Genomic DNA, 26,959 nt, shown 5'->3' with positions numbered 1-26,959 from the left:
TGACACAGTGGTGATGAGAAACAGCCCAGAAGGAAACAAAAAGACTTGAAAACAAATCAGTTGGTGGAAATGAAAGAAAAGAAAAAATAAACAAGGGCAGTGTATTCATCAGTGGTTGCCCATTTGCTCAAAGTAAATTATCTAAAAGGAAGCTAGCAATTAGAAATTTAGTTCTCAGTGGTATTTTGTATTTCTCTTCAAAATAATCTGAATTGATAATATGAAAAATATCCTGGTTAGAAATAATCTCCAACTTATTAACCAGGTGGTTTGCCAAAGTTGCCTTGGCAAATGAATGTTTGCTAATTTTGAGAGTACATGCCATCAGCATTTACCAGATGCAATTCTATAGTTACATGCATGTGGTTAATAGAGTAGAAACTTGGTCAGCACTCTTTGAGATAGGAGGGATGTATTCATAATGGAAAACTATTATTTTTTCTCTGTCAGTGTCTTATCAATAGATTAAAATGTGCTTATTTTAGTTAAGATATTTGCAAAGATGACAGTCAGTCCCCTATTTAAAACCTTCTTTTGACTTCCCAGTTGTTCATAAGATAAAACTATGCTTTTTAAAAGGCAGCAGTCTGCTTCTTTATCTTTAGGCTCCTGATTATGTCCACACAACCTGTAACCCAGTAATCCTTCCCCTTATCCCCAACACAATCTTTAATTTAAAATATTTCATAAATATGCTTTTAATTACTCTGAAAATTTTATATATTTGACTGACCTACATAATAAAAAAATTTAACATGCAAATTTAGTACAAAAGAAAACAAAGTAATTTTTCTTAAAATAATTCATATTTCAGTAGATAAATGGGCTTCCCTGGGGTGGCTCAGCGGTAAAGAATCTGCCTGAAATGCAGGAGACCCAGGTTTGATCCCTGGGTTGGGAAGATCCCCTGGAGGAAGGGTATGGCAACCCACTCCAGTACCCTTGCCTAGAGCATCCCATGGATAGAGGAGCCTGGTGGGCTGCAGTCCATAGGATCACACAGAGTTGGACACAACTGAAGCGACTCAGTAGCAGCAGCAGCAATAGATAAATATCCAGGCAGTGCTCACAGAGTATGCATACATGTTTATTTACATCACCATGAATTTGACAGCTAAAATGTAGAGTGATAAAGGAATATGGATTGATGACCCAGAAACCCTAGGCTGATTCTAAAATGGTATACAATTTTGGAAAAGTTCTTTCTTTCTTCCACTTAAACAGGATTAGGTTGTAGGCTCAAATAATTATAAATAAAGTCATCAAATCCAAAAATTTCCAGTGGGGACTTCAAAAGTCTTGCTGAACTTGGGATATTATGCCTATTGTGAATCCATCCCCCGCATTGTCTGCCTAGTTGTCGCCAGTAGACACTCCTTATCATTTGCTGTTGTTATTTTAAATCATGTCTGACTCTTTATGACCCCATGGACTGTATCCTGTTAGGCTCCTCTGTCCATGGGATTTTCTGGGCAAGATTACTGGAGTGCATTGCCATTTTCTCCTCCAGGGGCTCTTCCCGACCCAGGGGTCAAATCCACATCTCCAGGTTTCCTGCATTACAGATGGATTCTCTACTGCTGAGTCACGGGTGAAGCCTCCCTAATCATTGTACCAATGAAAACAGTCTCTCCTGCCAGCCTCCAAAATGTCCCCAGGGAGGTGATACATATTTCCATTCTTTGAACAGAGCATGATTTTTCAAGTCATGTTCTTGCCTTTGAGCCGATTGGGTTTGGACTGCCCTTCCTGTGTTCTACCTGTTGTTTAAGGTGTTTAAGGTATAGCTCAGGCTTCCCTCGTGGCTCAGAAGTAAAGAACCCACCTGCAATGCAGGAGGGGCTGGAGATATGGGTTCAATTCCTGGGTTGGAAAAATCCCCTGGAAGAGGAAATGGCAACACATTCCAGTATTCTTGCTTGGGAAATCCCAAGGACAGAGGAGCCTGGAGGGCTACAGTCCATGGGGTCGCAAAGAATCTGACACGACTTAGCGCACACGCACATGCAGATATTAACTCCTATGTGACTCCTTCCCTAACTCCTCCCATGCCGTCAGACACTTCTGTCTCTCTGCTCAGACCAGACAGCTCATGGTCTGAAGCTCAAGGGAGAGCATTTTCACACTGCAGTAGGATTGTTGTTTTCTATCTATGTCTCTTTTCCTAGAATGGGAACTACCAGGTGGAAGTATCATATTTTCCACTCGCACATCTCAGCACTGTGACTCACATGTGGTTAATGGGTGGTGCTGAGTGAGTGAATCATCTCTTCTTTTTAGACTTATGGGCAAGTGATAAAGGAACATACATTTGTGAAGCAGAAAACCAGTTTGGAAAGATCCAGTCCCAGACAACAGTAACAGTGACAGGACTTGGTAAGATCAATGAAGTACTTAGCACACTTTTTGCAAACATCAGGCTTCTCTAACTACCTCATCTCTTCCTTGTACCATTTGAAAAAAAAAAAAAAGGTAAGTATCTGATTGCAACATTAGCTGTCCTTCCCTTCTATCCTATTTTGTATTTCCTTGATGTTAAAAGTGGAAATAACCTTAGAGATATCCACTTTAAGCTCCTTACCTTGCACCTGAAGAAATGAAGCTCAGTTGAATAAATTAAGTCTGAGTGTACACACACACACACACACACACAGGTGGTATTCTTTTCTAGTTCTTTTCTTTATACTTATCATTTTAGTCCACATGGAATGATTTCTGTGTGTGATATGAAGTAGGAATACCAAATCCTTTCTTTTCAAGTGGTAAGACTTTGGTACAGTATCTTTTATTGAATATTCTCTTCCCACTGATTAAAGTTCCCATTATCAAAGTCCCCATTTGGTCACACGCTTAAATTTATATTCGATGTCTGTTCATTGGAACAGCATGTACATATGCTTAAATTTTCCAAGAAGAATCTCTTAGGGCTTTTACTTTGGTTTTTACTTTACTAGGGCTTTTACTTTGACTTATGTTGAGTTTATTCATCAATTTCTAGAAAGGGATATGCTTACAAAGCCTCTGTGCCTTCTATCATTCTGTTTGCCTGAGCTGTTAGGACAGCCTCCTCCTAATCTCATCCCTTCTAATTGTCCCTTGTCCAATAAGTTCCCAGATGAATATTTGCTGATGATTCTAGTTTTCTATTTATCGGTGCTTTCACTCACTCTCCATCTGTCTGTTGAATATTTTGCAAATTTCTTGGCTTGACTTTTCTGGCCTTTAAGCCATAGACCTATTCTATGTAGCTTTCTTTACTTCTATACTATTACTTGTCCTCTTGCCAGTCTCTTTTGCTTTGAAGGGTCCTGTATCTCTATCTTCTAATTTGTGCATTTAAATATCTTGCTCTTGAAAACTCGGTTTTCTAATGGCTTCATTAGTAGTCATCTCGGTCTATAAAAGAATGGGCCTTCCTTTTGAGTGAAATAGGGCTGATGGCGGCTGTGTGTTCTCTCTGATTTAGTCGCTCCACTCATTGGAATCAGCCCCCCAGTGACCAGTGTAATTGAAGGACAGCAGCTTACTTTGCCTTGTGCTCTACTGGCTGGAAATCCCATTCCAGAACGTCGGTGGATTAAGAATTCAGCCATGGTAAGAGCATTTTAAATCCATGCTTTCCTATTCCTAATTTTCTTGAGTAAGAGGCAGTGTGTTTCAACCACTGAAATTTCAATAAAATAAATATGCAAACATTTAAAAAATAAATGTTTTTTCAGTATTAACATGTTTATGCAGTTTATATGATTTTGGAATTAATATGATGGAGAAATGGTCAATGGTGTAATTTTTATGATTTTGAATTAAACTCAGTGTTACTAGAAAATTCCAGAATATGTAAAAAATGAAGCAAGGATGAAGTTTGTTTTCATAGCATTTAAATATTTTATATCCTTCTTTGCAGGACATAATAAAATGTTAATATTCTCATAAAATTGTTTCATTTTATATTTTATTTTATTTCATTTTATATTTTAATCTTTATTATTATCTTCAAACATTCTTTTACAGTGAACTATTTTACAATGTGGATCAATTTTTTCTCATTGTTTTTCAAGGCATAACTTGTGATTATGAAGGAATTTGAAAAATTTTCACAGGTCTAAGGAATTATTCTGTAAACATCTATCTATGGCAATAAATTTTCATCTAGTTCAGAGCATTTTTCCTTCTGTTTTCTAGAATATTTAGACTTACTCTCCTGTTGACGTGCCAATTAAAAGTGAATTGAGTCCATGAAATAAGATGTAAAAATGTTCACATTTGCATAAAAACCCGAGAAAAATTAGTGCACCTCACTCAATAATAAATGCCCTTATGACATAGGATGATACTGTTTGAACACTAAAGTACCCTGTGATTGAACAAAATACATAAATGATACAGAGTTAGAGGTAATGATTATTAACAAACTGTCGTCACCCTTCTCTCATGTAGTTCCTGTATCATGCATTGACTTCTAATATTTGTATCTGAATAGAGTGGGTGTTGAGATCATTCTCTCAGTTTGAGTGATGCTTGATTCAAAATAAAAGTGTCAAATGGCTTGCAAGTGGTAATCAAGTCTTCTTGAAAAAGAACAAATTAAGCCAATACTAAGAGTCAAATTTGGGTTCTGCATGATAACCAAAATTACAGAAACAGGGAATAAATGTTGTTTCTATTTCTTTCCCTTTCCAACATATGCATAATTCTGACAGATGTTAGTGGATAGAGTTTTTGGTGGTATATCACAATGACATACGAATGTTACGATGCTTGGTAACATTTTATGCTCATCATTTTTCACTTAAGGATGTTAAAATGAATTTGTTATTTTATAAGACATTTAATAACCCAGTTGGAAAAGAAAGCAGATCTGCTTTTGGCTTAGACACTATTGCCTTTTTAATTAAAAATGACTTTTTTTCCCTTCAAGTTGGTCCAAAACCCTTACATCACTGTACGCAGTGACGGGAGTCTCCATATTGAAAGAGTCCGCTTGCAGGATGGAGGCGAGTATACTTGTGTGGCCAGTAATGTTGCCGGAACCACCAACAAAACCACCACTGTGGACGTGCATGGTAAGAGGCGCACCCGTCATAATTTTTTCCCCAGTTCAGAACTGGGTCCATGTCTTTAAATCAAATCACTCTGTTCCTCTAATTATGAGAAGTAGATATCTTTCCTAATTGTTATTCTTAACAAAAAGCCTTATTTCTTGAACAGTATTTAACATTGTTAAGACTGTTTCCAGATTTCCCTTTCCAGTGTACACAAAAAGATATTATTGGGAGTCACTAGCTGAGTCTGTCCAAGGGCTTTTGTAAGTGGTTTCTTAATTGATAAAAGTGAACTTAGCTCTCTTTTAAATGAATGTTTAAAAATACATTTTAATTTCAGGCCAGCAGAACTTATTATACCATCCAAACTGCCTCTTCTTTTCAGATTGTGTAACGGCCATGTCCTTTCTAATAACCCCTTTGTGTGTTAGCTAGAAATGACCTAAACTTTTCTAAAGGCCATCTCATGTTCTCCAAACAATCTTTTTGCATGTTATAAAGGTCACAAATAAAAAACTCCAGAAGCTATCTTTTTTTCCATTCATGAGTAACCATTGTCAACTTTTTACATCTCAATAGACGACAGCTACATAGTTTAAGAAATTGTCATAATTTTTTAAAATATTTCCTTTGAAGACTTTGCAACATTGCTTTTCTAAAGTGTAGTATTAAAAACTAGCTCTGTGTACAGGGATGAAAGTAGAATAGAACATTTATTTTTAGTAGTTGATTCAGTCTTTTTTAGGGCCTGAATTGGACAATCCAGTAATTTCCAAATTTTGCTTGTTCTGTTGAAGTTTCCAGTGAATGCAGGCCATCTTCTTTTTACTGTCTGCTTTTCCTATAAATAGCCTCTTCCACCTCTTTCAGGCTCAGACCAATCTTCTGCCAATCTCCACCAACCTCATATTAAATATTCTTGAAGAAATAATAAAGTAACACTAAAATAGTTATGGTCCAAAAGAGTTAATACCTAATGCCAGCTTGTCTACAGTTGTGTTTCATCTATCAGTTCAGTTCAGTCGCTCAGTCGTGTCCGACTCTTTGCGACCCCATGAATCGCAGCACGCCAGGCCTCCCTGTCCGTCACCAACTCCTGGAGGTCACTCAAACTCATGTCCATTGTGTCACTGATGCCATCCAACCATCTCATCCTCTGTCATCCCCTTCTCCTCCTGCCCCCAATCCCTCCCAGCTTCAGAGTCTTTTCCAATGAGTCAACTCTTCGCATGAGGTGGCCAAAGTACTGGAGTTTCAACTTTAGCATCATTCCTTCCAAAGAAATCCCAGGGCTGATCTCCTTCAGAATGGACTGGTTGGATCTCCTTGCAGTCCAAGGGACTCTCAAGAGTCTTCTCCAACACCACAGTTCAAAAGCATCAATTCTTCGGCGCTCAGCCTTCTTCACAGTCCAACTCTCACATCCATACATGACCACTGGAAAAACCATAGCCTTGACTAGACGGACCTTTGTTGACAAAGTAATGTCTCTGCTTTTGAATATGCTATCTAGGTTGGTCATAACTTTCCTTCCAAGGAGCAAGCTTCTTTTAATTTCATGGCTGCAGTCACCATCTGCAGTGATTTTGGAGCCCGCAAAAATAAAGTCAGCCACTGTTTCCACTGTTTCCCCATCTATTTCCCATGAAGTGGTGGGACCAGATGCCATGATCTTCGTTTTCTGAATGTTGAGCTTTAAGCCAACTTTTTCACTCTCCTCTTTCACTTTCATCAAGAGGCTCTTTAGTTCCTCTTCACTTCCTGCCATAAGGGTGGTGTCATCTACATATCTGAGGTTATTGATATTTCTCCCGGCAATCTTGATTCCAGCTTGTGCTTCTTCCAGCACAGCGTTTCTCATGATGTACTCTGCATATAAATTAAATAAGCAGGGTGACAATATACAGCCTTGACGTAAAGGACAGAAATGATATGGACCTAACAGAAGCAGAAGATATTAAGAAGAGGTGGCAAGAATACACAGAAGAACTGTACAAAAAAGAGCTTCACGACCCAGATAATCAGGATGGTGTGATCACTCACCTAGAGCCAGACATCCTGGAATGTGAAAGTCAAGTGGGCCTTAGAAAGCATCACTGCAAACAAAGCTAGTAGAGGTGATGGAATTCCAGTTGAGCTATTTCAAATCCTGAAAGATGATGCTGTGAATATCAGTGCTGCACTCAATGTGCCAGCAAATTTGGAAAATTCAGCAGTGGCCACAGGACTGGAAAAGTTCAGTTTTCATTCCAATCCCAAAGAAAGGCAGTGCCAAAGAATGCTCAAACGACTGCACAGTTGCATTCATCTCACATGCTAGTAAAGTAATGCTCAAAATTCTCCAAGCCAGGCTTCAGCAATATGTGAACCGTGAAATTCTTGATGTTCAAGCTGGTTTTAGAAAAGGCAGAGGAACCAGAGATCAAATTGCCAACATCTGCTGGATCATGGAAAAAGGAAGAGAGTTCCAGAAAAACATCTATTTCTGCTTTACTGACTATGCCAAAGCCTTTGACTGTGTGGATCACAATAAACTGTGGAAAATTCTGAAAGAGATGGGAATACCAGACCACCTGACCTGCCTCTTGAGAAACCTGTATGCAGGTCAGGAAGCAACAGTTAGAACTGGACATGGAACAACAGACTGGTTTCATGTATGGCTAGAGCCCATACATTTCCCAGAGGGTGCTTATGGACTGGTTTGACAATTGACAGTAGAAATGTACTCATGTCATCTTCCTTTTACTTCTAACAATTCCTAGAATCTTGTCTTGAGATGAATTCTGATGTAAATTTTCACGTGGGTCAGAGAGTGACATGATTAGTTGTAAAGTTGGCCAGACCCAAGGAGTTGGAGAAGACCGACAAACCAATGGTATGGTTTATCAAGATAAAGGAAATTTAACAGTGAAAAGTTAAAGAGGTCATTTGAGAACATTATTTCATCCATCGTAGTCCAAAATGAATAACTGATTTAGTTCATAAGTTTAAGAAAAAATTAACCCAGCCATTTGACATGGACTAAACCAACCAGCTATCCAGAGGAAAGATTTGTCTTTGAGTTGGATGTGATGCAGTATTATAGTTTTTCTATACCTCTGTATATATGTGAATTTCATCACTCTGCCTCTCCACTTTTAAGAATATTTATTATACCCTGAGATAAACCATACTGGAAAAGAATAAAGGAAGATATATATATGTATAAATGAGTCACTTTGCTCTTTATGAGAGAGTAACACAACATTGTAAATCAACTATACTTTGGTTTAATCAATTAAAAAATATAGTAAAGGCATCAATGAATTCTTAAAATAATTGTATTAATGAATGCACATACAAATGCAAATTAAAATGACAAAGCATTTCATTGTTATGTTCATTTACATAGATTGACAATCTGGAAAGGAAAACCTCCTCCATACTCAAGTGTCATCAGATTTGAAAACTGGTGCCTGCATTTATAGCTGACATTTGCCTTTATACCTGTCAAACTTAATATGCATTTAAGCAAATGGCTTATTCCACATTGCCGCGAAATGACAGCAAAGTTGAAAGTTGACTATTCTGTGATAATTCTGGGAATTAAATTTCTCGCTTTAAAGAGTAGCCCGACATTCTCGTTTAGGGCTAGGAATTTGCTGCCACTTCTTCAAGAAGATATTTTCTAAGGAATAAGACTAGTCTTAGGAAAATGCAAGTATGGAACAAAGCTAATCTAAGCTTTTCCAAAAGGAAGCTTTTGCACTGAGGTCTCTGGTATCTCTTGTCTGGTTAACTTCAACTCCAGGGTAGCTGGGATCATTCTAAGGATATTTGACTTAAAGACAAGAGATACAGTGAGTGCTTGAGCCCTAGAGAGCAGCTCCATCTTTCAGGGGAAGGAAAGGAAATGCCTGGTGTATATATATACATGCGCTTTTATGATGTTCATTGTGCTGTGTTAGGAACTTTCACGTATGAGAGCGTCTGTAATCAAATTCATTATTTTGAGAACATCAAATAATGGTAATTTTTTGTATTCAGAGAGGTTATAACTGGGCTTCCCTGGTGGCTCAGATGGTGCAGGAGACCCAGGTTCAATCTCTGGGTCAGGAAGGCCCCCTGGAGAAGGGAATGGGAGCTCACTCCAGTATTCTTGCCTGGAAAATCCCATGGACAGAGAAGCCTGGTGGGCTACAGTTCATAGGGTCACAAAGAGTCAGACATGACTGAGAGACTAACACTGGTTATGATTAGCAGATTTACACAGAATGAAATGATAAAATCTTCTCTTTCCTATTGCTTCACTCATTAGTGTCAATTCTTCAGTTGCTTTCTAAAATCAAAAGGTATGCCATTTTTCCTAGCAAAAAATATCAACTTAGAATCTTGTATTTTAGACTTTTAAATGTAAGTTCCTAAGGCCTTTCAAGTATAACTTTTGAATTCCTTTTGAGAAAACAGATTCTATTTTCAAGGTTAAATTTAGTAGCTTGCTAAGTGATTCTTGTGTATAGACAGATAGATATTTAATGTGTAGTACTTAAATAGTCCATTCCTCTGGAGGTGAGTTTAAGTCAGCTCAGTGCAGCTTAATGTGTAATGCACAATGGTGAAAGATATACGTTAAATGTGTAACTCTTAGGGTGTAGTTCTATCTTGAATTTCTGGAAAAGAAAGATTTCCTTCAATCCTCTCATATTTTTGTTAGGAAAATCAACCATATTACACATAATTTGCTACTTCATTTTAAGATTTTATTTAAATCGTTCAGATTCTAACTGTTGTATTTACTTTATTACACTCCCTTCCAAATGACCCTACATTTTAACAGAAAAGATTCTTTGCTAGTTCGTCTAAATATTCGGTTTGTTATGAAAAAGTTCAGCTTTAAACTTGTAAGGCAAAATGGAAGGGTAGGTGCTCAGATTTTGCATATTGCTTCCTTTTCCAGTTCTGCCAACCATTCAGCATGGACAGCAGATCCTCAGTACCATTGAAGGCATTCCAGTAACTTTACCGTGCAAAGCAAGTGGAATTCCCAAACCATCTATTGCCTGGTCCAAGGTAAAGGATGCATTTAATGGTGTTTGTTAATGACATGTGCTGTAACAACAGCATTTGAATATTTTTAGTCATACGTGGAACTTGTCACTCTCCTATAGGACCTTATGGAAAGGAAAAACCATGCCGTCTTCCTCTTGGAAGGGACCTTAACATGTCCTTAGTGCATTCACCTATTTAACCCTTAAGTAGTGTTCACACAACAGAGAACATTAATATAGCACATGCTGTGGGCTAGGCATTTTTCTCAGCACTTCACATGTTTCAGCAGATCCTCTTTTTATTCCCTGTCAGTGTTTGATTTTGACTTCAGTGTAGCTCTGGTGGACAGCTCCATGCTGTCTGCCAGGGTCACCCCTCATGCATGTACCTGTCTGGTTTGGGGACTCAGGGTTTTCTTCAAGCCCCACAGGGTCATGCAGCCTGCTACTCGAGTGGTCAGGAAGTGCAGGAACATTAACTCCTGGGAGGGGGAGATGTCCCAAATACATGCCCCACTTCTCATCTGTCAGGAGAACCCTTCTGAGGTGTATATGCATAGTGTCTCAGAGGGTCACCAGCACACACTGAGCTTATAAACCCAGAACCAGAGGAAACCAGGGCAGTGAAACCCTTTATTAGCCTTCCTTCCTCCTTGCATCACTCTCCCACCCTCCTCTTCAAGGCTCTGAGAGTCACTTTCCAAGTAAGTTCCCTGAGTCCAAATCTTTGTCTTGAAATCTACTCTTCTCAAAGCCAAAACAAGACAGATATGTGAACTTGTGTGGACTTTGCTAGTGACTTGGTGGTGAAGAATCCACCTGCCAATGTAGGAGACACGGGTTCAATCCCTGGGTCAGGAAGATACCCTGGAAAAGGAAATGGCAACCCATGGCCTGGGAAGTCCCATGGACAGAGGAGCTTGGCGGGATGCCATCCATGGGGTTGCAGAGTCAGACATGACTGAACAACTAAACAACGACAACAAGAGTGAACTCGTTTCTCCCCACTCTGTATTCCCTGTTACGACATTTTATGGTTTTTCCCTGCAGTAAGGAAAAACACATTTTCTGACAAAGTCCTTTCCATATTTTAACAGCTTCGAAGACAGCATATGTAATTAAATCTGGTAGAGAGAAAATAATGTAAAATGATGGCATAATAATGAAACACGGTGTTTGTAGAATTAGTACACAGAGTATTTTGCCTTAACATCTAATTTTTAAAAACTTTATATTTTATATTGAAGTATAGCCGGTTAACAATGCTGTGATAGATTCAGGTGAGCAGCAAAGGGACTCAGCCATACCTGTGCATGTGTCCATTCTCCCCCAAACGCCCCTCCCATCCAGGCTGCCACATAACATTGAGCAGAGTTCCCTATACAGTAGGTCCTTGCTGGTTATCCATTTTAAATATGGCAGTGTGTATGTGTCCATCACAAATTTCATAACTATCCCTCCCCCTGGTACTTCCCTCTTGATAACCATAAGTTCATTTTCTCAGTCTCTGAGTCTGTTTCTGATTTGTAAATAAGTTCATTTGTATCATTTCTTTTTCATATTCTTCGTATAAGGGATAGCACACAATAATTCTCTTTGACTTACTTCGCTCACTGTGACAATTTCTAGGTTGACCCATGTCGTTGCAAATGGCATCAGTTCATTCTTTTTAATGGCAGAGTAATATTCCACTGGGAGAAGGCAATGGCACCCCACTCCAGTACTCTTGCCTGGAAAATCCCACGGACGGAGGAGCCTGGTGGGCTGCAGTCCATGGGGTCGCAAAGAGTCAGACACGACTGAGCGACTTCACTTTCACGCATTGGAGAAGGAAATGGCAACCCCCTCCAGTGTTCTTGCCTGGAGAATCCCAGGGACGGGGGAGCCTGGTGGGCTGCTGTCTATGGGGTCGCACAGAGTCGGACACGACTGAAGCGACTTAGCAGCAGCAGTCTTCCATTGTATGTATTTATCACATCATCTTTATCCATCCAGGACATCTAGGTTGCTTTCATGTCTTGGCTATTGTAAACGGTGCTGCAGTGAACGCTGGGGTGCGTGTATCCTTTTGGACCGTGTTTTTCTCCAGATAGCCATAACATCTAATTTTATACTTCTAAAAGTCTCTGAAATATAGAGAAGTTGGTTTTGATACCTGTAAATTAAATTGAAAGGCTCAGATTCCTGCACAAAAGTACGGTGGTGAAGCTGACTCCACAAACTGCACAGTGTCTGGTACTGAGAAGTTTAATTCATTTTAGGGAAATAAAAAATAAAATCTTTCCCGAATGGCCTTTGTTCTGTGATAATACAATGGAGGTGAAGAGTTTGGCCTCCTGAGCCTGCCTGCCCAGGTTTAATTTCTAGTTCTACCAATGACTGACTCTTTCACCTTGGGCAAGCTATCCCACCAAGCTCCCAGAGTTAATACTTTCATCCGTAAAATAGGGATTGTCGTATTTACTACTCATAAGATTGTTGTAAGCATTACCATAGTTAATTGATGTGAAGTGTTCAAAACGGTGCCTATCTTAGCACAAACACCCATCCCATTTGCTACTTCCTCATCCTCTCCAGTTTTGGTAGTTCTAGAATGAAGGTGACCCGGTTTAGTAGGAAGAACTATCACCTTGGCATTATTTGTTTTTCTTACAAGGAACTTTCTTTAAGTTAGCCTCCTTTCAATCTAGTATTTTCTCCTTTAGAGATCCTTTTTTCTCCCTCTCTTCCTCTTCCAGCCATTAAGTCACTCCTTTATTATCTTAAAAAACACTTCACTGTGTCCTTTTGCAGAAGGGCGAGCTGATTTCCGCCAGCAGTGCTAAGTTTTCCGCAGGGGCTGATGGGAGTCTGTACGTGGTGTCCCCTGGGGGTGAGGAGAGCGGGGAGTATGTGTGCACCGCCACCAATGCAGCTGGCTACGCCAAAAGGAAAGTGCAGCTGACTGTCTATGGTGAGAGCCCCCGTGGACGACTGTTCTCTGATGCTGTGTGTCTGTGCCAAAACTCACATTTCTCTCCCAAATAACGTTACCAGAGGCCTGAGCCCCTAAAGTGAACTACTCCCCCAAGTTTATAGTTTTTTTAAAAAAAAAAGTACTTTTCCTGCCGACCTACATCTCCTCTCTTTAGATTCTGATTTAAAGGGAGAAAAACGGTATAGCCTTTTGGAAAAAATTTAATGGTGTTTTTCCAAGGAGTATGCTTATGGCACCCAACCCTCTTTAGAAACACCACGTAGTTAAGGCTCCTAGCAAAGCCAAACCTCAGCTATGTCTTGGTCAGCGCTCTGCCTTGAGGGGTTGCTTTACATATGACACATTCTGAAAGGGCATTTCGGCGGACCTTTTCATTGTGTTGTGAAAGGAAGAGCTGAAAAGGAAAATGTTCTAGTCATTTTCCATTAAGGTCTCACAGTAAATGTTTATGGAAAGCTTTAGATATGTCCCCAAACTTTGAAATCAACAGAATCTTCTTGAAAATTATTTAAGAATGTTAGTGGTCCTGTTTTTAACTTAAAGTGTGCTTTGTTTCAATGTACTCTTTCCCTTCCCAAACCTGTGTTTGTTTTAGTAAGGCCCAGGGTGTTCGGAGACCAAAGGGGACCATCCCAGGATAAGCCTGTTGAGATCTCAGTCTTTGCGGGAGAAGAGGTGACCCTTCCGTGTGAAGTGAAGGGTTTACCCCCACCCATCATTACTTGGGCCAAAGAAACCCAGCTCATTTCTCCATTCTCTCCAAGGTAGGAGACCTGGGATGAATTGTGACACGTGAAACAATCTCTTGGGACAGACGGCTGTTCAGGTTTTCAAATGTCTCAAAAGAGAAAAACACCAAACTTTTATGTTTATTTTTTATTAATTTTTATTGGAGTATAGTTACTTAACAATATTGTGTTAGTTTCTACTGTACAGCAAAGTGAATCGATTTTAAGTATACATATCCCCTCTTTTTTAGATTTCCTTCCCATTTAGATCACCAGAGAACACTGAGTAGGATTCTCTGTGCTATGCAGCAGGTTCTCTTTAGTTATCTGTTTTATGCACAGTATGAGTAGTGTACGTGTGTCAATATTCATCTCCCAGTTCATCCCATCCCCACTTTTCCCATTGGTGTCCATAAGTTCTCTACGTCTGTGTCCCTATTTCTGCTTTGCAGATATGTTCATCTGTACCTTTCTTCCAGATTCCACATATAAGCAGTATTATTTGATATTTGATGCTACTTGTTTTTCTTTCTTACTTCACTCCATATGATAATCTCTGGGTCTATCCGCATCTGTGCAGATGGCACTATTTTGTTCCTTTTTATTGCTGAATAACATTTCATTGTATGTACGTACCACATCTTTATCCATTTCTCTGTTGGTGGATATTTAGGTTGGTTCCATGTCCTGACTATTGTAAATTGTGCTACAGTGAACAATGGGGTGCATGTATCTTTTTGAACTCTGGTTTTCTCTGAGTATCTGCCCAGGAGTGGGATTGCTGGGTCATATGATAATTCCATTTTTAGTTTTTTGAGGAACCTCCCTACTGTTCTCCATAGTGGCTGTACCAATTTACATTCCCAGCAACAGTGTAGGAGGGTTCACTTTTCTCCAGACTTTCTCCAGCATTTATTGTTTCTAGATTTTTTTCATGATGGCCATTCTGACCAAAGTGATGTGATACCTCATTGTAATTTTGATTTGCATTTCTCTAATAATTGGTGATGTTAGGCATCTTCTCATGAGTTTGTTGGCCATCTGTGTGTCATCTTTGGAGAAATATCCATGAGATCGTCTCCTCAGAATGGGAGAAAATGTTTTCAAACAAAACAACTGACAAGGATTAATCTCCAAAATATACAAACAGCTCATGTAGCTCAGTATCAAAAAAACAACCCAATCAAGAAGCCCAGTTTTTAAATTTGAGATAATTGATATTACACTGAGCCTACAGGAAACATATAAACCATCTAAATCATTCTTTAAGAGCAGAAATGCTAAAACTGAGCTTTGACATAACTTCCCACTGGTGCATTCTACAAGGTAGTTATGGAAATGGTTTGGATGTAGATTTGTATGTAGATTCTTGTTGGCACAAAGTGCGTATTATTTATAAAATTGCATTATACCCAGAGAAGCAATAAAACACAATAGGTTCTCTAATATCAAGGTTTTGACTTTCATTAGGTAGTTTTGTACAAATCTTCTTGATTAAAGCCCTTAAACAAACAAAGGTCCACTGAAAAAACATTTGATAGTCTAAGAGTCATGGAAAGCAGAATGCCAGAGACTTTCAGAGTACAACTTTTGTTGCCATGCAGGTGTGAGTTTAAATTTACCTCCACTACATAAAGCTTCTCTGAAACTTTGGCAGTTTTTTCAGTGGGTCTCTTTGAACCTCGACTTTTTGTTTATAGAATGAGGATAATTCCTGAAAGGATGATATAATATACATTCCATACTTCTCCTCTTGTTCTCAAAGAACGGTATCACTTACTATTTTAACTGAATATCATGCCAGAAGTTACCGGCAGAATAAGAGCTATAATGTCTAGCTATCTTCTCTTGGACTTGTTGATGTGTATAGTTTTGAAGCTATAAATTCATGCCACTCTAGTTTCCCTACCACTCTTGAGGGGAAAAAATAAACAATGAAGAACTACTTTATTATGTCTTTGAAAAAAGTAAGTGCCTTGACGTTTCTGAATAGCAGACGTACCTTATTTCAGATGAGGCTGAAGTTTCATTGTTCCCCTTCTCAGTCAGTCTCCCTCCCCCTTCCCAGGAGCAAGCATGGCCACAGACTTGATGTGTATCCAGACATACATCCTTAGAGAGTACAGAATATATTCTCTGCCTTTAATTTTGTTTTCATGTACTTGTTTTCAGTTTACCATTGTAGCATGTTATCTATTATTCTACTGCTTGCTTTATTGAGTCAACTTGTATCCATTTTTATGCATGTAGATTCAGTTTATTCATTTTCATTACCATACACATATTCTACGTTTTATTTAGACAGATTTCTCTCTTTATGCTCTGGTTTGTGTTTCTGCATTTTATTCTTTTTTCCCCCTTGGCTTTAGAAACAAAACTTTTCAGGGAATATCTTTTTATGTCTCTCCTTGTATGCAGATACACGAGTTTCTTTGAGACTTGTACCTAGAACTGCAGTTTCTAGTTAGAATGAATCCCTATTTTGAGTTTTGTAGCCATTGCCTAACTGCCTTCTGAAGGGGCAATCCTGATTTATCTCCCACCTGCAGGAAATAGATGTACCTGGTGCAACAATGCGTGGTGATGACTGACTCAAAAGTTTTTGCCATTCATATAGGTGTGAAATGGTATCTTGCAACTATCTTACTTTTCACCTGACTGAATTCCAGTGGGCCTAGAATGCTTTCTCTTGTTTGTTGGCCATTTTGTTGTTTGTGAATTGCATCTTTAAACCTGCTCCAGTGTTCTGGTGACTTGTTTTTCTTTTATTATTGAATGTAGAAATTTGGGTTTTGTTCTTAATAGCAATCCTTTGTCTCCTGTATGTGTTGAAAATATCTCACAATACTCCTAGACTTTCAAATTAATTTATATATGGTGTCTAGTTCCATCCCTGGGTCAGGAAGATCCCTTGGAGGAGGAAATGGCAACTCACTCCAGTATTCTTGGCTGGAGAATCCCATGGACTCAGGAGCCTGGTGGGCTACAGGCAATGGGGTTGCTAAGAGTTGGACTGAGCATGACTGAGCATGCTAGGACTCACGTACTGGTTGTACAGAATTTTACAATTTGCCTGTAGCTCAAGGTGTTTGTTTCAGTTCAGTTCAGTCACTCAGTTGTGTCCGACTCTTTGCGACCCCATGAATTGCAGCACGCCAGGCCTCCCTGTCCATCACCAACTCCGGGAGTTCACTAAGACTCACGTCCATCGAGTCAGTGATACCATCCAGCCATCTCATCCTCTGCCGTCCCCTTCTCCTCCTGCCCCCAATCCCTCCCAGCATCAGAGTCTTTTCCAATGAGTCAACTCTTTGCATGAGGTGGCCAAAGTACTGGAGTTTCAGCTTTAGCATCAGTCCTTCCAAAGAAATCCCAGGGCTGATCTCCTTCAGAATGGACTGGTTGGATCTCCTTGCAGTCCAAGGGACTCTCAAGAGTCTTCTCCAACACCACAGTTCAAAAGCATCAATTCTTCAGCACTCAGCCTTCTTCACAGTCCAACTCTCACATCCATACATGACCACAGGAAAAACCATAGCCTTGACTAGACGGACCTTTGTTGGCAAAGGTGTTTGTTTAGTAGATCATAAATAAAATTGCAATGTCTTATTGCAATATTTTAAGTTTGTTTTCACATTTTGGATTTTAATACTTCTGAATTTTTATTTTGTGTATAGTACTAGTTTGTGCTCTAATTTTATTTATTTTCCCATGTGGAGAGCCACTTGCCCAACACTAGTTTTGAATAGTCAGTCCTTTCCTAACTTTCTGTAACATCACCTCTGATATTATGTATTACATGTTGAGTTCTCATATATGCTCAAGTCTTCTGGTGGGGATGAGAGGATCTCCATCTTTAACTGTTTATCCATTTGTCAGTCTCTGGGCCAATAGCACACTTTCTTAACTTATAGAAATCCTGATAGTAGGTAGGTCTATTTGGCCCCTCCCTCTTAAAGCTATTTTAGTAAAGTGAACATAATAACATTTTATGTGTAGATCTGGTCTACCTAACTACATAAGAGGTGTGTGTGTGTGTGTGTGTGTGTGTGTATTCTCAATATATATTTGAGAACTGCATATGTACCTTCTTTTGTTTTTATTTTAGCACATAAAATTTTTAATGAAGCACTGGAGAAAAACTATAATGTGTTCAAAGTATCTTCAAAGTTTGTTAAAACATTTGCTTTGTAAAGCTATAACTTAGTAAAGCAAAGAGATGTACAATTATTTGACAATGTCACACCTTAGATTAAATTTAAATGTGGAAGCAAATTGGTATTGGTGAGAATATCATACAGAATACATAGGATAATTACGAAAATTCCTGACTTTTAAGGTGCATAGAAATGACATTATAGATTGGAGAATGGTTTCAAAAACTGTTTGCAGAGTAATAATTTCACAGTGAATTGCAGTTGCTTAGGGGATATTTAAATTCTCCTATTTTATGGTCTGCCCTGTGGTTTCCTTCTCTTAGACACACGTTCCTCCCTTCTGGTTCAATGAAGATCACTGAGACCCGTGTTTCAGATAGTGGGATGTATCTTTGCGTCGCCACAAATATTGCAGGGAATGTGACCCAGTCTGTTAAGTTAAACGTCCATGGTGAGTTTCGAAATGAAAGTATATGCTATCTGTGGACTAGCCACCAGGAAACCTGTTGTCCAGGAAACCTATTATCAGTTTCTCTGATAGTTATCCTCAAATTGTATATGGAGTAATTATACAAAAATTTTCTAAAATCTGAGACTCACAACTTTCTTTCATTTACTTTGAAAATGTTATCTCCTATCCATAAACAACTTTCCCCTTTTTCCTCAGGTGAACAGTATTTAAATTTTGGATCTAAGTTTTACTAGATGTCCATCCACAGGTCATGTATAAGTATTGTTGATACACCGTAAAAAAAGAAATACGTTTAGGAACTCCCCTGGTGGTCCACTGGTTAAGAAACCACCTCCTAATGCACAGGACATGGGTTCAGTCCCTTTTTGGGGGACTAAGATTGCACCTGCTGCAGGGCAATTGAGACCCCCCCCCACTTTAGAGCCCATGCTCTGCAACTAGAGAAAGCCCACATGATGCAATGAAGACCCAGTACAGCCAAAATAAAAAATATATAAGTGAAAATAAGTATATTCATTCTAAAAAAAAATCAGTATATTCATTCTTTAAAAAAAAAAAGAAAGAAATGCATTTAGACTGGTAGCCTTTTGTGGAAGCAAATGCTCAAGGAAGGATTTAATAGCCTTTAAACAGTCATTTTCAATGTTTATGGAGCTCAGTCACTGAAAACATTCTGCTCCTGGAGTTCTTTAACTATTTTACAAAATTTTCTTGGTAGTCTGCTTTCTTCCCCCAATTTGCCATAGTCTAATTACTCATTCATTCAACATATGCTTAGTGAGCACATATTCTAAGCCCTGCATTCAAATAAGACAAGAAATTTTCTCCCATGGTCTTGACCTGATTTCACTCTCAGATCAGTCACTACTCTAGTATCCTCTTGACTGTGGGATATAAAATCCACTGAGAGTTCTGTTAGTCACTAGTTCTAGGGTATTATGTAAAACCTACCCTCTTTTATCTTTAATGTTTTTTTCATAAAATATGATAATAATACAGACATATCTTGGAGATATTATGGGTTTGGTTCCAGAGAATCTCAGTAAAATGAATACAGCAATCAAGTGAGTCACACGGATGTTTTTGGTTTCCCAGTGCCTATAAAAATTATGTTTACACTATACTATAGTCCACTAAGTGTGCAAGAACATTATGGCTTTAAAAACAATGTACATGCACTGAGCATAATACATACAGTATTAATTTTAAAAATATCTAATTGCCGCTGCCAAGTCGCTTCAGTCGTGTCCGACTCTGTGTGACCCCATGGACTGCAGCCTACCAGGCTTCTCTGTCCATGGGATTCTCCAGGCAAGAACACAGGAGTGGGTTGCCATTTCCTTCTCCATCTTATTGCTAAAAATGCTAAACATCATTTGACAATGTAGGGTTGCCGTAAAACTTCCATTTGTAAAAAATTGCATTATCTGTAAAGTGCAATAAAGCAAAGCACAGTAAAAGTAAAGTGAAGTTTGCCTGTACTATCAGCTTAAAAGATTGTTGCCAATGAAACCTTTAGAATATCTTGGTTAAATATTAAGTTTTAACAAAAGGACAGAGAAATCGGGTTTTTCAGGGATGTAAAGTACATAAATTCTAATCATATCTTTAGGAATCAATTTGATTTTATAGTTCACAATGCGTGTATGTGGAACCTAACACTACTTTTGATAAACTATCTCATTTACATTTCTGAAGGAAGGTAGATAAAGGGAAATAATAGAAGTTCTATCTTGATTTTCTTCTCTGAAATAAGTGAACGCTATTATGAGAAATAGTTCTTACTGTCTGGTTAAACCTTCCACAAAGTGAACAGAAGCTAAGAATCCATGGAGAGAAACACTTTTTTACTCTGTTACAGAAATCAACTGGATTGGCATTTTAGAGGCTTTTAAACCTTACGTTATTTATGTAAGAAATCTGACATCCTTAAATGCTTAATATTCCTCGAGTTTGGAATGAGAAGTTTAAATTCATTCTTTCCCATAATCCTTGCAGTGCATTGGTACTGAAGAGGTTATTTTGCCTGGGTTAGCAAGGAAACAGGCCTCACACAGTATACTGAATTGCCCTCGATCACACAGCTAGTAAGTGGCCTGAGCCTGGGTCCCCATCCTGAGATGATTCTACTTTCCCATGCTGCGTCTTGGTGAGGAGGTCTCATTTAAAGTGAAAAAAGGAAGGAAGTTTTTAAAACCTGGATTATTAATACTCAGTCATTGTTTCCAGTGCCTCCAAAGATACAGCGTGGCCCTAAAGTTATGAAAGTCCAAGTTGGTCAAAGAGTGGACATTCCGTGCAGTGCTCAAGGGACACCTCTTCCTGTTATCACCTGGTTCAAAGGTGGAGGCGCCGTGCTGGTTGATGGACTGCAGCACATTAGGCATCCAGATGGGACATTAAGCATCAAACAAGCGGTGCTCTCAGATGCTGGCATATATACATGTGTCGCTACTAACATAGCAGGCAGTGATGAGACGGAGATAACACTACATGTTCAAGGTGATTTGGGTCCTAGGAAAACATATGGATGGCGGGGTGGGGAGTGGGGGAAAAACCCTGGAGTCTCTGCGGAAGATACAGTCTTGCTTAGTCTTGGATCACTTTCAGAAGACTTCTGTATAGCTTTATGACTCTCTAGTTATCTTTGAAGGGAAAATGATTCCAGAAATGAAATGAAACTGTATGTTAGTAAACTGTTTACCTTTGAAAATGGAGTTGCCGAGGATGGTGTAGGTAGTGCAAACAATCCTAGGGAAGTACCCCACCCACTAGTTTTGGTTTGGAAGAAATTGTGGGCACAGTTGATTGGAGTAGGATTTACCTTAGAGTAGTAAGGGATTCAACTTTAATCCCTAGAAAGTCGAGGTCCACTGTTCCCTCTAATGATGGCCTATATTGAAGGTTTAAAGATTAATCTTTGGGGAATTCCCTGGTGATCCAGTAGTTAGGCTCCACGTTTCCACTGTAGGGGGCACGAGTTCGATCCCTAGTTGGGAAACTAAGATCCCACGTGCCACACGGTGCACCGCCCCCCTGCTCCGAATTGGTTAATCTTTATTCCTTTAAGCAACACGTGTTTATCAAGTTCCTGCCAGGGGTCTGTCGTGATCTAGGCGGTGAGGAGAAGACAGTGACAGGGGTAAAAGCCCTGGTCTCATGACCAGTTCTGTAAGTAGGCAGAAAGCAAGCAGGCAAGTGAATAAGAAATAACAGATTGTGAGATGCGCTTTGTAGAAATTTAAAATAGTTTTTATTAGACAACTCCCAGCAGTTGGCTACTGTAGACTGAATTGTCATGAGGGCTTCTCTGAGGTGATGATATGTATAGTGAAATCTTGTTGGCTAGAAGGAGTCAGACATGTCCAATCAGGAGGAAAAGCATTCCAGTAGGGAGACTACCAGAGCAAAGGCAGGAAGAGAGAAGCAGGTGTTATATGTAGCCTCAGAAGAATTCAGTATTGCCTAAGGAAAGCCTGTGATAATGCATTTACTTTTCTAATAGAACCACCTATTCTGGAAGACCTAGAGCCTCCATATAACACTCCATTCCAAGAGAGAGTGGCCAACCAACGCATTGCATTTCCATGTCCTGCAAAAGGTGTGTACGACTCGGTCACGTGGGCATTGGCATAATGTTGTATTGTTCTAGAATTCTGTATTGAACCCCAGGCATCATTAAATTCTACTCATCAGTCCTTGTTATAACATTTGTGCAAAATGGAAACTAACACTTCTTTCAAATAAGAACTCTTTAAATTAGGTATTCTTCCCTCCAGATGTTTTATTTCCTTTGCTGGAAATACCTTCTATTCTTTCAGACTTGCCTAATCCGGTATGTTTTCCAGTTCATGCTCCTTCCTGTTACTTAGTTCATTTTATTTCTGACAAGATTTCTCTTTATAATGTGACAGAGCTATTCAAAATATTGCATATTTATCTCAGTTAGGGGTATAAATTAGGACCATACCCTTGTTACTCATCTTTTCTAAAAACTCCTTTCTAGATTTATCCTCTACTGATAATTCTGGAGCCAGGTAGTAACTTGGCTTCCTGATGCTTGTCTAAACTCCTCCTTTCCCTGAATTTCTGGGCTTTCTATCCCATCATATTTCCTGGCAGGAGATGGTTATTCTTTCTCCTCCAAAGCCTATAAAAAAGGTTATTATCACCTTACCCTGGATGCCCAATAGGTGGCCCAAAATATTCTCTTTCACATAATGGTCATCTGCAGTGACTCAAATGAGTCTGTACTAATTCTGGCAAAAACCAAGCAGTATCCTTTCCATCATCTGCTGGAGGAATCCATGCTCCTACACGAGCCTCTTAGTCGTCGTTCCTGGAGACAGTGGAAGTTGAAGGACCTTACAACTCTCTCTCTTTCTGCAGCAAGATTTTGCATCTCTTAACAATATCTCTCTCATCAATGATTATTTTCTACCAGCATTGAAAAAAAGGCAACTCTAATAAGCTCTTCAGATATGTAAAGAGTTGTCAGTAACTATTCCTAGGGTCAATGATGGCTTCCCTGGTGGCTCAGTGGTAAAGAATATGCCTGCAATGCAGGAGACATGGATTCAATCACTGGGTTGAGAAGATCCCCTGGAGAAGGAAATGACAAACCTCTCCAGTATGCCTGGAGAATCCCCACGGCCTGAGAGCCTGCCAGACTATAGTCCATGGGGTCTCAAGAGTTGGACACAACTTAGCAACTACGCCACCACCACCATTCCTAGGATCAGTGGGTGGTGGTGGTAGGCAAGGCCTGGAGAAGAATCCTTGAGAAAGGTAGGTTCAAGTAAGTTCTGTGCGTGCTCACTCTCAAGGGCCGCTGAATCCCTGACTTAGAAGCTGACTTGAATGTCCCTTTTCCAGTTTGATATACAACCTCTTCCTAGTTTCCTAGTTCACCTGGGATAGAATTCTTGTGTTAATTTAAAATTGCCGTGTTCAGTCGCTCAGTCCTGTCTGACTCTCTGTGACCCCATGGAGTGCAGCATGCCCAGGCCTCCCTGTCCTTCGCCACTTCCCAGAGCTCGCTCAGACTCTTGTCCGTTGAGTCAATGATGCCATCCAGCCATCTCATCCTCTGTCGTCCCCTTCTAGCTTAGTGCCTTTTCGTTATCTTTGCCGTGAATTTCATCTTGACCTGGTTGTTCTACCATTGAGAAAGTAAAGATAATACAATTTATTTCTTATGCTTGTGTAGTTTGCTTTTTCATTTATTAGCTTAACAAACATTAGTTGAGAAGTTTGAGAAGTCCATAAAGGAATAAGTAGGATGTAAGGAAATGGTTATAACCCACTTTTATCCTTGGCAACATGTGCAACTGTAGTCCATGAGTTTTATATTCTCTTCTTCATCAGTCAGCATCTTCCAGTGGAATATGCCACTACTTTTGTTTCATTTTTTCCCATAAATGTAGTCATTTTTATGATTGAGTCATTAATAGTCAAAGTCATTTTTGTAACACTTTGACTCAATTTGAGTTTAATCTTAATGATACATTCTGTGTATTCGTGCCATTTGCGTACTTGTCTTTGATATATGACCATTCTCCATTCTTTGATATTTTTATTATGCTTTAAGATTATTAGCCATGTCTCATACAATATATTGATTTTATTTAATGTGCTTTTATTTTTTATATAAATTAAGTAAAATGTGAAAGTACTTAGAATACTGCCTGGCACATTCTTTGCTGTATAAATAGATTCATATTATAGAGTTGTTCTTGCTGCTGCTGCTGCTGCTAAGTCACTTCAGTCGTGTCCGACTCTGTGTGACCCCACAGACGGCAGCCCACCAGGCTCCCCCGTCCCTGGGATTCTCCAGGCAAGAACACTGGAGTGGGTTGCCATTTCCTTCTCCAGTGCATGAAAGTGAAAAGTGAAAGGCAAGTCGCTCATTTGGGTCCGACTCTTCGCAACCCCATGGACTGCAGCCTACCAGGCTCCTCCGTCCATGGGATTTTCCAAGCAAGAGTACTGGAGTGGGGTGCCATCGCCTTCTCTGATTATAGAGTTAATCTTTGTCTATTTCCAGTATGTCCTTTTGGCTCCATTATGCTTTTTAAGATTTTTTTTAATCACTTTTATTCATATAACTTCCATTCACTCTGTTGGTCATAAATAAATCCAGGAAAGCAGTTCTGCTCACTGCTTTCTCAACTTTATTTTCAGTATAAAAGCTCAAGAATCAATCTATGCCCTCTCTTTAACAGAATGGGATCCCCACAAGATGTGTGAATAGTCGATGTTCCTCATCTCTGCTCTATCAGGACTGTTTAAAATGTGAATGATGAAATGTCATTTGTGTTTGCATAATCCTCACTTTCTGTTCCTTACTCTTCGTTTATTATCACCCCAAATCCCTGCCTATTTCTAGTCTAGTTAACTAAAATAGCTTTTTCCCTCATTAATACCGTGAACTCACTCAAGAAAATGTTTTTCTTATTATCATCTGACTGTCTTGATAAAAACAACTTTGATCAAATTCTACACTGGAATCCTTAGATCTTTTAAAACCAGTCAGGAAATAGAGAGATGACATACCATAATCTCTGCAAAATTCCATATCTTGAAAGTACCTAAGGATACATAGTATAATGATGAGAAATTTTATTTTTCCTCAAGATAGTTGATATTTAATAGTGATTTCTAAGTTTGTTGTAAAATATCACAAAGCTTTAATTTCTTTCTTAGGTACCCCCAAACCAACCATCAAATGGTTGCGGAATGGTAGAGAGCTGACAGGCCAAGAGCCTGGTATTTCTATATTAGAAGACGGCACATTGTTGGTTATTGCTTCTGTTACACCATATGACAACGGGGAGTATATTTGTGTGGCAGTCAATGAAGCTGGAACCACAGAAAGAAGATATAATCTCAAAGTCCATGGTAAATACAGATAGTCATATAACTGAATATGTAACATGTTCAAATTCCTTTATATATTTTTCTTTCAGTGTAGTATCATTTAATATTTACATAAAAAGACATGTTATCAATTTAAAAAGTAGTAGTCTAACTTCATGTATTCAGTTGACTTAAAATTTCATATAATTTTTTATTGTGATTTTACATCACTGAAAATTCAAACGGTAAAAAAAGATACAAAGTCAAAAGTCTCCTGGCCCTGAGCTAAGCAATCTACTTTATCCTCCCTATGGGCAAGGAAAGTTGTTAGAGGTGTGTGTGTGTTTGTGTGTATCTTCCCAGAGATATTTTCTGCAAAAATGAAGAAATACGAATATATATTTCATCCTCTTTTTTTTTACATATAAAAAGAATTTATAGTAGACCATTTTATCCATTACTGCATACCTTGCCTGTATCATTAAATACTCTACCTTAGAAATTATTCAATATTCCTAACTCTTATGTATGCCTGACTAGGATCCCACTATACCATGACTTAGCTTTCTATGATATTGATGATGAACATTTAGTTAGGTACCACTTGTATACTGTTTTAAGTAATGCTTCAGTGAAAATCAATGCTTCAGTGAAAATTGTGTACGTATGGCTCATGACATATGCATGAGTCAAAGAATACATACACTTAAAAATTTAATGGATATTGTCTTCCATAAATACTGGGCAATATTCATTCTTATCAGCAAAGTAGTCCCACTTAACTTGAGACGAGCAGTTTGCATTTTGAGTGGTATGTGAAATAAATAGTTTCTCCCTTAAATTTATCCTTAATACATAACTGAATTTTTTTTTTAATTTTTAATTTTCAGTTTTAATTCATACCTGAATAGTTAAAGTAAAAATTTAGTGAGTTACTTATAAATATATTGTCAAGACTCTTCATTTCATAATAAAAGCTTTGCTTAAGTATGACCAACCTTTTCTAGCTATCAAATATCTCAGATTTGCTTTCCAAAGTCCTTTGTAAAGGAACTATATATAATATTTATTTTAAACTAACTACAGTTCCTCACTTTTTGCAGTTCCTCCAGTAATTAAAGATAAAGAACAAGTAACAAATGTGTCCGTGTTGGTCAACCAGCCAACCAGTCTCTTTTGTGAAGTTGAAGGTACTCCATCTCCCATCATTATGTGGTATAAAGATGATGTTCAGGTAAATGGAGATGTCCAAATATGCGTACATCTTTGCCTGTGCCTCTGAAATTAATCATTCAGATGTGACTGTCTTATTAATAGCAATATAAAATTTTTGCTTCAAATTTAATTAGGCATTTTTATTGGGATTGGAAATAACATTGACCCTTTTGGTCTTAAAAGGTGACTGAGAGCAGCAGTATTCAGATTGTAAACAATGGGAAGATATTAAAGCTCTTCAGAACCTCTCCAGAGGATGCAGGAAGATATTCCTGTAAAGCAATTAATGTTGCAGGCACTTCTCAAAAGCATTTTAACATTGATGTGCTAGGTAAGGAAAATATTCTTTTAAAAAACTATGATTCAGATGTGTTTTATATAGCATAGCACTGACTGTATTAAAGAGTTAAAGAGATGAAAATTTGATAGAAATATTCATTTTACTCTTATTATTTTTGTCCTTGGGTACATGGTACTGTCTTA

The 26,959-nt window shown here is 38.6% G+C and overlaps 1 protein-coding gene across 7 annotated transcripts in view; it reads left to right on the top strand.

The window, feature by feature from the left end:
- The window catches only part of HMCN1 (hemicentin 1), a 537,476-nt gene that overhangs the window by 274,074 nt on the left and 236,443 nt on the right, over window positions 1–26,959 (top strand). For all 7 annotated transcript variants that reach the window (XR_015143096.1, XR_015143097.1, XR_015143098.1 and 4 more), the window contains 12 exons: window positions 2,281–2,376; window positions 3,467–3,594; window positions 4,919–5,063; window positions 9,979–10,091; window positions 12,863–13,022; window positions 13,642–13,810; window positions 18,255–18,382; window positions 20,633–20,905; window positions 21,909–22,004; window positions 25,109–25,303; window positions 26,365–26,495; window positions 26,660–26,807. Coding sequence is in view for 4 of the 7 variants with exons in the window: in XM_086343341.1 (XP_086199467.1) it covers window positions 2,281–2,376; window positions 3,467–3,594; window positions 4,919–5,063; window positions 9,979–10,091; window positions 12,863–13,022; window positions 13,642–13,810; window positions 18,255–18,382; window positions 20,633–20,905; window positions 21,909–22,004; window positions 25,109–25,303; window positions 26,365–26,495; window positions 26,660–26,807 (1,782 nt within the window). In the remaining 3 variants the exon portion in view is untranslated. The remainder of the gene's footprint in view (window positions 1–2,280; window positions 2,377–3,466; window positions 3,595–4,918; window positions 5,064–9,978; window positions 10,092–12,862; window positions 13,023–13,641; window positions 13,811–18,254; window positions 18,383–20,632; window positions 20,906–21,908; window positions 22,005–25,108; window positions 25,304–26,364; window positions 26,496–26,659; window positions 26,808–26,959) is intronic.

The sequence above is a fragment of the Bos grunniens genome, chromosome 16 (genome assembly GCF_055505025.1).
Source record: "Bos grunniens cultivar Pamir isolate PY7600 chromosome 16, Bosgru_T2T1.0, whole genome shotgun sequence".
NCBI classification, from domain to species: Eukaryota; Metazoa; Chordata; class Mammalia; order Artiodactyla; family Bovidae; genus Bos; species Bos grunniens.
Note: the sequence above shows the minus strand (reverse complement) of the source record. Positions and strands in the feature narration are given on the sequence as shown.